At 49.9% G+C, this 14,566-nt stretch overlaps 1 protein-coding gene across 2 annotated transcripts in view; it reads right to left on the minus strand.

The window, feature by feature from the left end:
- Nucleotides 1–1,821: 1,821 nt before the first annotated feature.
- Nucleotides 1,822–14,566, minus strand: part of ETV5 (ETS variant transcription factor 5) — a 62,790-nt gene continuing 50,045 nt past the window's right edge. The window contains exons 10-13 of one of the 2 annotated variants that reach the window (XM_052000069.1): nucleotides 10,732–10,800; nucleotides 10,446–10,618; nucleotides 5,746–5,847; nucleotides 1,822–4,293 (exon numbers count right to left, since the gene is read on the minus strand). In XM_052000069.1, the coding sequence (XP_051856029.1) occupies nucleotides 4,072–4,293; nucleotides 5,746–5,847; nucleotides 10,446–10,618; nucleotides 10,732–10,800 (566 nt within the window). In that variant the 3' untranslated portion in view covers nucleotides 1,822–4,071. The remainder of the gene's footprint in view (nucleotides 4,294–5,745; nucleotides 5,848–10,445; nucleotides 10,619–10,731; nucleotides 10,801–14,566) is intronic. The other variant, XM_052000070.1, reaches the window with a different exon arrangement.

Genomic DNA, 14,566 nt, shown 5'->3' on the forward strand with positions numbered 1-14,566 from the left:
GAATATTGAAAACTATCTTTTCAAAAATTTGGGGACAAGAAAATACTATTAAAAGAAAAAAGACAACTGCTGACCTGCATTGCATGGGAGTTTTCTCCTCCAGAAATTCTCGAGATCAATGAAATCACAGGTCAGACCACATCCCTAGGTTCATGAAAGGAGAAACCAATTTTGACTACACAGCCCATTTTCTCTATGCCCTTGTCCTAGTTCAAACGTTTGTAAGGGAGGTGATATATTGAGAGACATCATTAGATTCAAGTTTGATACAGGGCATGAACTGGAGAACCAGCCCTTGAATAACAGGAGTTGTTGGACAAGCTGTTATTATGCCTAGAGCCAAGAAAGCCAAGTGCTGGCATTGTCAGTCTTGCCAGCTCCCTCTTTCCTTCCCTTCAATGCACCTTTTCTTCATCAAATGAAGCCATTCGATTTTTCTGACAGAGAAACACATTCATTCTTCAGGAGCCTTTATTCTAGTGGGTCTATCGGTCATCTCCGGGCTCCTACGGTCACACGCTTTCTCACATTGCTTACTGAGCCCTTTAGATAGTTGGGAGGTGCACGGGCAGCAGTGCCATAGGTCGTGGTATTGTTTCCATTGTAACAGGAGCTCTGAAAGCCTGAATTCATTGAAATCTATGAAGCCAGGATAAGGAGAAGGAACTAAAAGGCAAAACGTCCAAGTCTCTCCATTAGTCCCTGCTGGAAAGAGTGGACAGGTTGGTGTTGCGGCCAAGGATTTCTTTTACAGTTAGGAAAAATTAAAAAGAGCCCCTAAACTTTTAGAACATATTTTTAAAAACCAACTGCTAAAAAAAAATAGAAATGTAAAGAACTTCTAAAAGGATTAATGGAAAATTCAATCATCATGGTGGCCCTTTTCCCACTGGCTCTCCCATAGGCCATTCCACACTAATCTGATTATTTGCTTGGGTCTTACATTCCCTTTAGCCTGAACCTCCTTAAAGATGGGTAGAAGGGGGTCTCCTCTGGAGTTTGTGTGGTGGTGTGTCACTGGGCCAAGCTTCAGCTCTTACCACAATCAAGTCCCAGAACATTTCTAAGTCTCGGATTCCCCCTCTATTACATAAATGTTATGACATTTAAAATGCAGAGTAAAGGAAGTTGTTCCCATTTTGCAGATTGTGGGGTCCTGGCTAGAGTAAAGAAGTTGCCCTGAGGCTCACAGAAGGGGAGGACCAGGGTCCTTAAGGACACAAATCAAGGGAGGTTGAATTGACACACAGTCCTAGAAACCCTGAGTAGCAGAGCTGGGATTCGAACGGAGATCCTGATCACAAACTCAGGGTTCTTTCCACTATGCCACGATGCTTCCCAGAGGGAGGACCTGGAAATCTCTCATTCAGCATCTACCCCCAGATCCCACAGCTGGTAGATATCCAGCTATGGGCTTGAACTCATGTTCCCTGCTTCCTGGATTTGAGAGACAACATGGCTGCTCTGCATGTCCTAAAAATGACTTCCTCTGCCATAGGATGGCTTTTCTTTGGATTGTGGAGGAGGGAAAAGGCTCAGCTGGACTGGAGGCTCTTCTCCAATGCTTTGGAGACAAGGAGAAGGAAATCAAGTCTCTTCACGCAGTCCTGTGGGCTCGCCAAGAACTGAGCCTGTTCTACTGCAACACTGAGGAGGGAGGGACCCCGACTTACTACTCTCCAAATGGAGTGGACCCTATTTGGCTCCTGCCAACATGCCCTTTGACCCAGGCCCCCGGCGCCCAAACATAGGCAAGATAGCTTGTGTTTGCTAACTGAAGTCGATGCTGGAAGAAAGAAAGAGACAGCTTTGCAGAGGAAGGAGAACTGAAAGCAAACGTCTTTATTGTACACAGTACAGAATGTAATGCAGCTTGGCAGGATGCAAATGGCCCTGCTCAGGGGAAAGGCTTCCAAACCGACTCCCAAATTAAACCCTTTCTGCCCTGGAGACTTTCTCCACCTCGAAAAGAACCGAAAGCCATCCAGGAGGTTAGCGAGTCTGGTTCCCAGGAAGGCCACACCTTGGCCACCATTCTATGCCTTGTGACAGACAGGACCGGGGAGGAGAGCTCAGGCTACAAAGAATTAGCGTCACCCTGACTAAAACAGAATAAACCCATCCAAATAAATCCCAAACCAGTGAAAGGAAAAAGAAAGGAAGAAAATCCTATACAGCATTTACAACAAATAAATTTTTAGCCATTTTTTTGGGGGGCGGGGAGAAGGGAAGAATAAAATATGCATATATGTATAGAATATGTGTAGGTTAGAGAGCTATAATTACATCGTCTGGAACAGTTATCTTGATTACAGTATGGCGCTAATTAGGCCAAGGTCACAGGTTGCGTTTATATAGGCTAATTAGCTTTACACAGAGAAACGCTCTATTCCATAGCCAGTCTGCAGCCCTCACCCCAATTGCCGAGCCAGCTCCCAATGTGCTCTCGGGCATAAGGGAGACGCTGAAACAGGGTGACTGGGCAGCCGTGGCCCATCGCCCGTCAATAGAAAAATAACTCAGAGCACATTTTATCGATAAGGGCTCAAAAGCATCACCTTCCCAGACAGAGACCAGTCTGTTCCCTTTTACTCTCTTAGGTGGCCAAGGGAGCCGAGCCTCAGCCTTCAGGTTACGGCAGGGGAGCCCGTCTAAAAACCGAGTCTCTCCTCGGCAGACGCCAACGTCTTCTGAGCCTTGATCAGTTGTTGACACACTGACCGAGAAAAAAAGAAAAACCCATGAATGGACCGGAACAATAGAAGAGGGAAAGATGGCAGGGGATGGTATTTTTTTACCCGTAGGCATCACACGCGCGTCTCAAACCCCATGAATTCTATATGCAGGGTTGCTAGACCGAGGTAAGGAAAAAGGATGAAATGGAAGTCGTCAGCTATCTCCACAGAAATAACCTCAAAGGCTCCCACCCCGTGACCAGGTTCCAAATGAACATGAAATGCGTTATGTACAGAGACTTTGCAGAAAGAGTATGTCAGTGAGTATGGGGAACTATACACAGAAGAGCTAGGAAGAGTATCCATGCTGTCCCATAAGCTTCCAAAATGTACAACACGGGTGCGAAGGTTCCATCGGGTGCAGAAAGCAGAAAGCAGACGGGCTTCAGGCCTGGCTCGGGGGGCGTCCGGAGCAAAGCCCTTTTTCAAGCTGCAGCATCTCGGGAAGGTCGGCACGGCCCCGTGGGGAGAGCGGCGCCGAGCTTCCCACGGGATTTTTGCTTTAGATACCAAAACTACAAAAACCAGTTTTTAGAAACGGCTTCGCCAAAACCACCGTCCCCCCACCCCGTTCCCAAATTCCAAATCGAAAGCAAAACCAAATACTGTCGAGTGTTAATCACCCTTCTCCTAAAAGCAAAGCCATCCCTGCAGAGCCCGGCGGGGGAAGAGGGCAGCTTGTCCCGGTGGTGCCAGGAGAGGCGAGGCTCCAGCCAGAGCGGGCTCCCACCGTCCTGAGGCCGCCCTCAGCCAAGGGAAAAGGGGCCGAGTCTTCTTTTCAGAGGGAAATCCGAGACCGCAGTTCTGGGGGACTCGGGCCTCCCTCCCCAACTGGGCCGGCTAGTTTTCGGTCAGTGTAGAATTTCTTTTTCAATTCACTGTTTGTGCAAATTAGAGCCACTCAAACGGAACACGGAGGTACCTCGGAGCCTCGACCAAAGCGAGCGATTGTCACGACACAGTCCCGGGTCCCCGAGGGCACGTGTTCCCAAGTGTTGCTCTGCACACACTGTCCGGCGGGAGGTGGCGGGCATGAATGCCAGCTCCGCTGACCTCCTCTTCCCCCGGCTTCTTCAGGACGACAGCTGGGGTTCCTGCCACACTTGGGAGCCCCCTTCCTGCTCCTACTGCCCTGGCTGGGGCGCCAATGCAGGCCGAGGCCCACCAGAATAATCAGGGGCAAGCTTTGAGAATGGCGGGAAAAAAACCCCAAAACAACCAATAATAATAATAATAACAATAACAATAACAATAATAATAATCAAAGAAAATCACTGCCTTCATTTGCCTGAATGGGAACTGCTAAATCTGGCACTGGAGCTGTCAACTCAGCCCCTCAGTAAGCAAAGCCCTCTGCGTAGGGGAGGCTGGGACAGCGATCCATGTCGAGGAGGTAAGCGGGGTTGTCCTCAAAGTGGGTCAGGGGTAAGGTCTCCTCCTCGTTCAGGGGGCACTCGGACTCGGCCTTCAGGAAGGGACGCTGATTGTCTGGAAAGGCCATGGAAAAGAGAGCATCTGGATCGCAGACAAATTTGTAGACGTACCGCTCGCCAGCCACCTGGAGGAAGAGACACGTGTCTGTCTTTGGCCTGAACGGCACGAAGGCAGGAAGGTGGGGGTGGGGGAGGGAGGTCTCTCGGGAGCCCCCCAGAAAGGGCAGCGTCCACCCCGTCTAGGCTGACCCCACATTTTGCCTTCTGCTCCTGGTTGACATCTCCCAGCCTTCACCCTTGGAATAAAGACCACCTCTTTTTCCTGTCATTGTTTACCTTTAAAGGTCCGAGCCCACCCATTCCCTCTGGAAGATGCTTTCTTCCCCTGTTCACTAAAGAATGGTCCATGTATAACTTTCTACAGAATGGTCTTGCTTCAACTGCAGCCACCCATCTTTCCAGAATGGAGGGGACTCAGGGGGCCAAGAGGGAGACAGAGGACACTTTTCAAGTTGACCTTAAGCTCCACATTAAAGGGCTTAGGATTTTGAAATGCTCTGAACCCCCAGATCTGAGCGCCTGGGCCTGATGGAAGCACTAGGCCACATCCCAGTGCAAAGGAGAAATTATTTTGTGACCGCCGGACATTGCGCATTTGCCAGGCCATTACTGCCCCACACTAAAGTTAGAAAACAGAAATTATCGTAAAGATTTCTGGGTAACGCACTAGCGTCCCAAACGCTTGCTTATTCAGATTGGACAACGAATAAGCTATGACCTCAAGGTTACCCCCTCCATTCTCTCCTCAGCAGGAGTGTGTACAGTCTTTTGACTCAACTGGAAGCTCAGAGAAGACGAGTTCTGACTGATGGGAGGTTAAAACCTTAAAAGTGACATATTCTATTATCTCTAGACCTCAGTCATTCAGCCTGACCATCACGGTGGGCTCCATTGCACTGACTCACATTCCAGCGAGCGCTCATTTCCATCGACTCCAAGAGCCTCGACTTAAGAAGTTTGTTTATGACAGTGTCGGGACAGAAACAGGATTCTGATCATTCCAAAAGCATCTAATGTAAGGGAAGGAGCACCCTTTCCGTAAGATAAGTTGGATCTGTGAACATGGTCGGCTATGCCCAGTCCTCTCTGGGGCGCCAGACTTTGAGAGTGTGACACCTGCAATGGGCTCCCCTGAGCTACTGACTCTTAGTCGGCAGAAATAAACGACCAGCTCCATCTGTCCTGCATCCGTACTTCCCTTTTCCCTCATCACCTCCAATCCAAATGGTTCTGAGGCATGTACACCAGCTCTCGGGCCTTGTCTACATGTTTAAAGTTCCGATTTATTCCTGGGTCACCTCAGTTCTAGTCTCTAAGACTCCAGTGGGACATTCTGGATTTTCTAGGAAATCTTGGCCTTCCTGCCTTGTTCTTAATCCCTGAGCTGGCACTCCCTCCTTCCCAAGCTCTTGTTCTGGCTATCCTGAGCACTTCCGTTTCAGAGAGGCCATTTTTCAATGAGTCTTTTGTCTTCTCCCATGATCCTCTAGGGCCTAGGGGCTGCCCAGGTCCCTTACCTTCTGCATGATGCCCTTCTCATAATAGTAGCGCAGGGAGCGGCTAAGCTTGTCATAGTTCATCGCTGGTCGGTTCTTCTGGATGCCCCATCGCCGAGCAACCTGAGGACAGAGAAAAGCAGGTGACCAAAAGACCCTGGTCTTGTGTCAGTGACACGCCTTCCTGACGGGAAACAAAAGGGCTCCGTCCCTGCAGCCTGACCCCAAGAGTGGCCCCGAGGTCCAACGAGTACAAGGGCTCTAAGACGGCCGCAGGTTAGCTTAATGTCTCGGCGGAAGCCGACATGCTTCTGTTCTTCCATGTATGAATTATTGACCAATGCCCAGAGCCCATTAGCATGTTGCCGTTAAGTGCTATGGTTTCTGTAGCAGTCAATAAGGAATAATTAGAATGGTCATCCCTGAAACATTAGAAACACACTAGTGAGTTGCTAATGGGCTAAGAGAACAAAAGTTCAATTCTAATAAGATTGGAGAGGGGCCGGGAGACGTTCACTTATTGCAGCTCCCACCGTGAAGGGGAATCAGATGGTTTGAGTCTGCAGCCGTCCAATCCTACGCTCCCGGGAGACTTTCAGAATGAGCCCGAAAGCTTGGAGCACCATTATCCATCTAATGAAAAATTAACAGGGCTTCCCAAACAGTGTGGAAGTGCATTAAATCCCACCCAGTCCACCTGAGGCACAATGATGGAGAGATGTAATCTGAGGCCCGAGCAGACAAAGTGAACCCAACGGCCAGGAAGCCTCTCCAATGGCCGTGATGGATTAGTGGGCCAATCCATTTTTTATCTCCTACACGTACTAATACATGGCCAGATACCCACAAACACTCAGCGTTTCAGCCTTTGCTTAAAAGGATCTCTTCCTACAAGAGTCATGGTGCATAAACCCTTCGGAAAACATCCACTGACAGAGCTCCTCGAGGCAGTGCGGCCAGGAGTTTTCACTATTTTAGGTACGACTCCTGAGAAATGTTGGTCTTCACTGTTGAATTTGAACTTGGAGACAGTTTCTTTTTCAAATACGGTAGCGGTATGAGCCCAAACTGACTTTTAAGTACAGGAAGACACTGTCCGAGGTGCTGGGGCCGAGATTTAAAGGTCATTAAGTCAAGTCACACATAAGTGATTTCATTTTAGGTGAAGAAATATCACCCTAACCTTGGCCCTAATTGCCTGCCACGTCCTGCGGTGTTTCACTCAGGTATGAATTTAACATAAAAACAGTTTAAGAAAAGTTGAAAAAATCAAATGCTACAAAATGAAAATCTTCCTGACATTAATAATGACGTCATTAACCTGGGAGCTCGCTCCTGTGTCATCCCCGTCCCATTACCTCCCCGGATTCTCACCCCATCACTCCTCCAGGAGATCTCTTCATTGGGCCGGAGCAGCCTCTGCCCTAACTATGGTCTCAGGGTGGTCCTAAGCTTGCTGGCTCATGACACACACGGCTGCTCTCCCTCCTTTTCTGATCACCCATTTTCCTGACGGTAGCTCCTCTACAAGCTTCTTGTGCTACTGCCTGCTCACACCCCTTGGGGTCTCCAGAGCTGTTCCCGGCAGCCCCCCGCCCCTCCTGTACAGGAGGCACTAGCACTGAGAGGCCTTCCCTCAGGGGCTGGCCACTATGAGATGCAACCCAAGGAGAAGAAAAGAAAGAAAGAAATCCAAGAGAAATCGGGACAGTGACCAGGGCAGAACCCCACCCCCTACCCCCAGTATGGCGGAGCATAATTGTGGGCCCAGCCCCCAGGACCTGGTGGGAGCATGCGCTCTCTGCACATCCTGCAGCTCTCCCAGAAGCAGAGCTCTGGGCCCTGCTCTCAGGCTGCTGGGGTAGCCATAGTGACGAGTCCTCCTTCCGCACCCACCCGCGCCTGGCTGAGCCCACTCAAGAGCTCCTTGTTCCTCGGGGCCGCCTGGCACCGCAGCCCAGCCCACACAATGGGGCCGCGGGCTCGGCTGCTGGGGAGCCCCGGGGAGCTGGGTTAGGAGTCGGAGGCTCGGCCGGGACCTCCGGGGCCACAATGGGGGGAGGGGAGGGGCTGCAACCTCAAAGGTTTCTTCCAGTTCTATTCTGTGACCCTGGAGGGATGGGTTATTCAGGCTCTCCAGGGTCAGATTTGTGAGCGGGTCCTTTTCACCATGACACAAAGACCCGTTCTTTCTAAGGAAAATTTCTCTGAAAAACTCCCGCTGCCTTTGCCCAAGGGAGAGCTCGGACCTGAGCCCCAGAGAGGACAAATTCTCCCTGACCTTGGCCAGATCACCAAAGCTGGGTTTCCTCCTCTGTCACATGGAGGCCTGACAGGGGGATGGCTAAGGTCCCTTCCGGCTCTCCAGTTTGCGAATCAAACCAGTGATCGGCCACGTGTTCTACCCCCCCCCCCCCAATATTCATTAATGCAGATTCACAGCTAAAATGGTTCCAGATTAAAGCAGTGTCATAATTGAGAGGGGGCTAAGCTGGATGACTATCAAAGACATTTGATTAGGGGGACTGCCAAAACGCAGTTTTAAAACCTCCATTTTCCTGCACAGTGTAATGGATATTGTGGCTAATTACCCAGCATGCACCACTCAGCTCCACAGCTGCCTACAATTACGTCCCAACCGGCTTTTTCCTCGGCTTCACCCTCCAAACTCCTCGGAGCCGCCTCCGAGGTGTTACTTATGAAACCTGGCTTTGTCCCGGGACTATGAAGGGCAGGACCCCCAAACCATGTGGAGAATTTATAAAGAAATGTTCAAAGCGTCACCAGCGGAACCCAAGCCGGGTACGGACAAAGGGGAAAGGACACAAAGAAGCCTCAGTGAGTTGGGGGCAGACGGAAGAAGAGAAGCTTAGTTAAGGTCCAGCACCGTAGACACAGCAGGCGCTTAAGACCCCTGCTCACTTATCCGGGCCCCACGTCCGCCCGGGCCGCGTGGGACCATCCCTGCCTCCGTCCACCATCTTCCTAGCTGACCGGGGGGCTGGCGGAGGGAGGCTCCAGCTTCTGGGGTGGGCCCGTTGACCTGTGCAGCCTGGTCTGTGTGAGTCAGAGCCTGTTCTAACAGAATCTGCTCATCCCTCAGGAAGGGCCGTCCACAGGACAAGGCCGCGGGCTCTCCCCGCTCGGCTGAGGTGACACAGGACACATGGTCCTAGAACAAGTCTGGGAGGAGTCGGCCTCCCCCATTTTCCTCTCTCCCCACCCGAACCCTAATGCATCTTATGTAACACAAGGAACGTACTGGAATCATCCCTGCGGCTCTGGAGCTGGCAACATGACTCATCCCGTCTCAGGATAACAGAGATTAGGGTAACCAGGAGCCTTCTTTAGACCTGGCTTTCCAGGGGGGCTCGCTGTGGAGCCCCTAATCAAGACTCTGAATGACTCGGGGCCCCAAGAACCTGCTTTCCAATGTCCTGTGGTTACCCGCAGTGTGTACAAGTGGGTATCCCTCTGGCCTCAGTTCCTGTTCTTTACAGCGTGGGCCCTAAACACTCCAGAGAGATCGCACCTTCCTCCTCCTCCCCTCCAACCTACCTCCCACGTGACGACCACGAAGGCCTTTGTCCCGCCCTCCCTTCCCTTAGAATGTCCTCCTCCCTCTTATATGAAGCCTTCCCTGAACACTGACAGTAAAGGGGTTCCCTCTGTCCCTCCTCAGGACACTTGGGTCAGACGGTGTGGGGGTGACCTGCCTGGGAGTGCTCCTTACTCTCAAGGCTCCTCAACTCGTTCTGAGCTCCAAGAATCAGGGATTACATTTTAGCGAAAATTTCTAAGTCTCCAAGTGCCTAACACAGCATCCTACACACAGCAGGTGCTCAGTATTTGCTGCGTTGAATTAATTTGCATGCCAGATTTTCCCATAAAGGTGCTAAAATTGTGTTCTATCTTTCTACTCTTCCAGCCCGGCCTAGCGAATGGTAATTTTACACTTCAGGCCACAGAACCCCCAGGCAGAGCGGAGAACGCTTCCATTTCTTCGGCCTAACGGCCTAATTTCTTTCTCCTCGTCTACCCAAACTTTTCTACATTTCAGAATAACTGGGAGACAAAAGCTGGCTTTTCTGGATGGAGCTGGATGTGAGGCCCGGTCTGACTGCTTGGTGAATGCACTCAGGGAAGGGGAGCAGAGCTGCAAGTCCTTTCCTTCCTCATTGAGAAGTCAGAGTCTATTTTGGGGGCAAGAGGAAATGGGAGCGGTTCCACGTGGAGGCCTCCATGGCCAGAGTTTGAGTAAACAGGGAAAAGAATGTGTTATTTACAATGGAGGTTGGTGCTATCTACGGACCCTGTGGAGGCCACAAACCGCTCCAAGGTTGAAGTTCACACGACTGACCAGACAGTTTTGTTGTCCGCTGCCTCTGTGGGCCAGGCTTGCCCCCGACAAGCAGGAGCAGAGCTTCCCAGCAGGCTTGGACAGACAGGGTGCCACAGCCCACAGTCAGACCTCAGAAGGGAGGCTGCTGGGGAAGAGGAATGGGGCAAAGATGGGCTTCTAGCACCAAAACACCTGACAGCCATCTCAACAGGAAGCGTAGGGCACTTAGCTGAAGCTCACCAAGAACTCTCCAGGGAAGTGCTCTATGATCACCCCAAAGTTTCTGCTAGGAAGGGCAGGAAGGGTCAGCAGGGCTCCCAGCGTAGAAACAACAGAACGAACTCAACAACCCGCCCCGACTGGCTGAGGAAACCCGTACCTCTTCTGGTTCTATCAGCTTGAACTCCATGCCTCTGCCTGTCCAGGCAATGAAGTGGGCGTTGGCTGGGTCATCGAGGAGAGTGACCAGGAACTGCCACAGCTGGAGGGAACCTCGTCTCTGGTAAGGGGGCCCTTCCCGGTACATGGTGGGCTCCTGTTTGACTTTGCCTGCTTGGACAGAGAGATTCATGTAAATCTGTCGCCCAATGTGTTAGGACGATTTGGGAGAAGGTTCATCAGCTTGTCTGGGTTCCCTCCCTTCCTCCTTCCCCTTACCGACTTACCCTCCAGTCTTTCTGGTACAACACATGTGTCATCAAAGTACAATCGAGGATCTTTGTCACATGAAAAACCTGGTGGGGAGAGCCAAGAAAAAGAAAATGAAGGTAGACCATTTGCTTTGTAAAGGTCTCAATGTACTTCCTCATTAAACCCTTATTAAACAATCTCCTGAAACGGTCCTGGCGCACTGAGACCCAGCCCGACTTTGAGGGATTCTGAATACTTCTGCCTTCGTGTTCTGAAAGGATGGATTTGGTCCCAGACTTTGGATGGAATCCATTTTTGCTCTAAGACTGTACGGCTTATGGGAGGGGAGAGAGGAGCAAGCACACATTTCCTCACACCTTGCTATGAAATTCAGCAGGGATCAAGCGTGACTACCTCTCCCACACTGTGACTCAGCCTGAAGCTAGCAAACAGACACATTACCCATCTTCTTCCTCAGCAAGTGAGAGCTTCAAGCTTTCTTAGAACTTCCCATGAAGAAAACCACTGTCCCAAAGCTCATGCTTTGGCCTTATTGGACAAAATGTTTTTGCACGGCCACCCAAAAATGAAGAGCAAGCAAAGAGCCATCAAGAGGGCTGAAGCCCTGTAGAAAAGCACCTGGGATTGAATATGAATGAGCCGGGAGACCCTGTAGACCATCTACAGCTGTGAAACAGGAGGCTCAGATGGGTAAATGACTTGTCCAGAGTCTCATATCTCTAGAGAAAGGGGGCAGCTGGTGGCACTGTAGAGACAGCATCAGCTTTGGGAGTCAGGTGCACTGGTCTCTCTCATGTACTATTTGTGTGACTGTGGGCAAGTCACTTAACCCCTATTGCTGAGAGAGAGAGAAAGAGAGAGAGACAGACAGACAGACAGAGACAGAGACAAAGAGGCAAAAAGACACAGGAACAGAGAGATACACACAGAGACAGAAAAAGACAGAGGCACACGCAGAGAAAGAGAAAGATGAAGAGAGAGAGAGAATAAGACAAAGGAGACAGACACACATAGAAAATGAAAATACTTTTCAAGAAAGATGGAAAATTATGGGGCTGGGGGAAAGGAGAGGTTCAGGAAGAAGGTGGGAAATTTCAGGACTTTGGGATTCTCTTTGGGGACACGATGGTACACCCCAACCAGTCCCAGCATTTCTAGATAAGATGAGACTCAAATATGCAAGATCAGAGGCTCAGATACACAAAGGACAGTCAGGCCTCTAGATGTTAGAAACTCCCAGGGTGGGAACTTTCTCCCCTGATGAAGACTGTGACCCTCCTACATTTTGAAACCCCAAGTAAGCACATGGTGGTGCTACCAGAAGGGGGTCAGGAGGGAAGTGACCTTCAGAAGGCACACAGGAAAGAGATGTGAAATGTTCACATTTTCACACAGCTGCTAAGTGTCATAAGTAGAGTGTGAACACTGCAGATGCTTTTGGCTCCAGGAGTAACTTAATTCCATCCCCTCTGACAGGATCAAAGGCAGAAAAGAATCAGTGGGCACATCCAAGGGAACCCGTGGTAAATACCTCCTTATGGACAAGCTCTGCCCGGAGGGGAGAGAACATCCAAGAAGCACAGGAGGGGAAGCTAGGTGGCTCAGTGGATAGAGCACCAGCCCTGAAGTCAGGAGGACCTGAGTCCAAAACTGGTCTCAGACACTTAACACTTCCTGGCCTTGTGATCCTGGGCAAGTCACTTAACCCCAACTGCCTCAGCAAAAAAGCAAAACAAAAACAAAAACAAAAAAAACCCACAGGATACAGCAGCTCCCTCTTTTTGTGTGCAATAAGCACCATGGGCCAGGGACCAGCCCTGGAAGAACTAAGGTCTGAAGTGATGGAGGGGAACAGGGCAGTCAATCCACTCTCAAAAGGAAGTCACTGAAGCAATTAAAAAAAAAAAAAAAAGAGGCAAAAGAACAGAGGGAAGATCAAAAGAAAGGCAAACAAGAAGAGAGCTTGAACTTAGTATCTAATAAAAAGAAATGCCAGTTGTTTATAAAGGACTATAAAGTAGCTTCAGGTACAACCCTCTTTTTCTGCTCTACTGTGTACGTGAAATATCCATCTTACTGAGTTTCAGAATAAAAACAAAAATGAATGTAAAAAGCTAAAGAAATGCAGTCAAGCGGGGGGTAAGATAAAGTCCAGCTGTCCTTTAAGGCAAAGAAGCATTTTAAGAAAAGTCCGTTCTGATGTCTGAAGCTGTTTCATCCCTTGGTTCCAGAGGTTAAGATCGCTCTCAATTTTGGTCACCGAAGCAACTTCTTGTCCAGAAAAGCAATTGGAAACGCTCTTTTGCTTCTCCCCATCAACCACTTAGCATGAGCAATACACAGCTTCTGGAGTTCCTCGGAGCACTGGGAATATGGGAGCAACCCTCAAATGTGGAGTCCATACAAGTCCACAGCAGAAATGCCCTGTTCTGCTGTGGGGCTCTTTTAGTTTAGTTTTTTTTTTTTTTTTTTTTGAATTGTTCGTTGAATTGTTTTTTAAATTGTTCTGGCCATTTAACCACCACCAGATTCTTCTGAAGATGCTATCGTTTAGCCCAAGACTCCAATTTTCATTGGGGAGAAACTCGAGGAGGATTTTGCTAAAAATGACATCCCAACCATCGCTCAGGATTTACCAACTTTGTAATCTTTCAAAAAAGGAAACAAGTCCTGTCACGACTTGGCTTTTGATGAGCCCCTCCTGGAGGAAGGGACCTTCCCTTCCTCTTCTGTACGTTCACTAATCATCTCTTAAATACCCTATTTCAGAATTTCTCCATGAACCCAGGTCAACCCCACCGTAAGGCTCTCATCTTCCTCTCCTTTTTCTGAACCCCGGGAGCTCTGCCAGCACTTTTCTTGCTTTTCACAAGCTTTTATCTATCAGTGACAACATGTGATGTTCCATCCGCCGCGAAGGACTTAGTTCATCTGCGTTAGGTAACCCAAATCTCTCAATGACAGCGAGGGAAGTCGCCATCTGCATTGCTGGGGGAATTTCCTCACCATGGAGCTCCCTACGCCAACAAAACCAGAGCTTCAGCCTGGATCACCCTCCCTCCCCATTTGCTTTCTGTTTTGCCCCTTCCAGTCCTTCTTGGGCAAGAAAACAGAGCGAGCCTAGAGCTCAGTCCTTTCTCCACTGTTGGGGACAGGCCCCCTCGCCCTTCTCTGGACTTTTCCTCTCCTCCCCTGAGCCCTTTCTGGTAGCGCCACCATGTGCTTATTTCTGAATTCATTTTATTATCCACCTTTGCTTCCATCTGCTGCAGGCGCCGGGCCTGGAGCTGAGAGTGCAGTAGCAATGAGCCCTCCCTGGAGAGGAAACCCCACCCACCAATGCAGGTCAGCATCTTCTCTACGTGGTCTCTGAGAGGGCCTGGAGTCTCCAAAGGTTCTATGACCTTCCTCCGGGACACATATCCAGGGTGGGTAACGGGGAACTTGAGCCAAGTGCTCAGGCCGTTGGGACCTTTCCTTCTTTTGGGCCAGTTGGCGGATGAGTTCTCTGGGCATTCACGTCAGCCTCTCGAGACAATTTTCCTGTTTATTCCTCAGTGGGATTGTTTCCTTTGGGTCCTCCCTTGTGATCTGACTTTTCCTCTGAACCCTCTGAAATCTGTGCTCTCTAAGCCTGGGAGGGCTGTCAGACCTCACAAAGCTCTCCTTCCCGACTCTTATCACAGACTCTGTGATGGCGCCTTGGTCCTTTCCCCACCAAACTCCCTTTCTTCACTTCATTTCCTCTAGTTTGAGATTAAACCTTCCAAAGAGCATCCCGAACAGCCACTGGGCTGGGAAACTAGAACCCGTCCCCATGTTCGGGCCATTATTAGCTTCCATCTAAAC

Source organism: Antechinus flavipes, chromosome 4 (genome assembly GCF_016432865.1).
Source record: "Antechinus flavipes isolate AdamAnt ecotype Samford, QLD, Australia chromosome 4, AdamAnt_v2, whole genome shotgun sequence".
Classification (NCBI taxonomy): domain Eukaryota; kingdom Metazoa; phylum Chordata; class Mammalia; order Dasyuromorphia; family Dasyuridae; genus Antechinus; species Antechinus flavipes.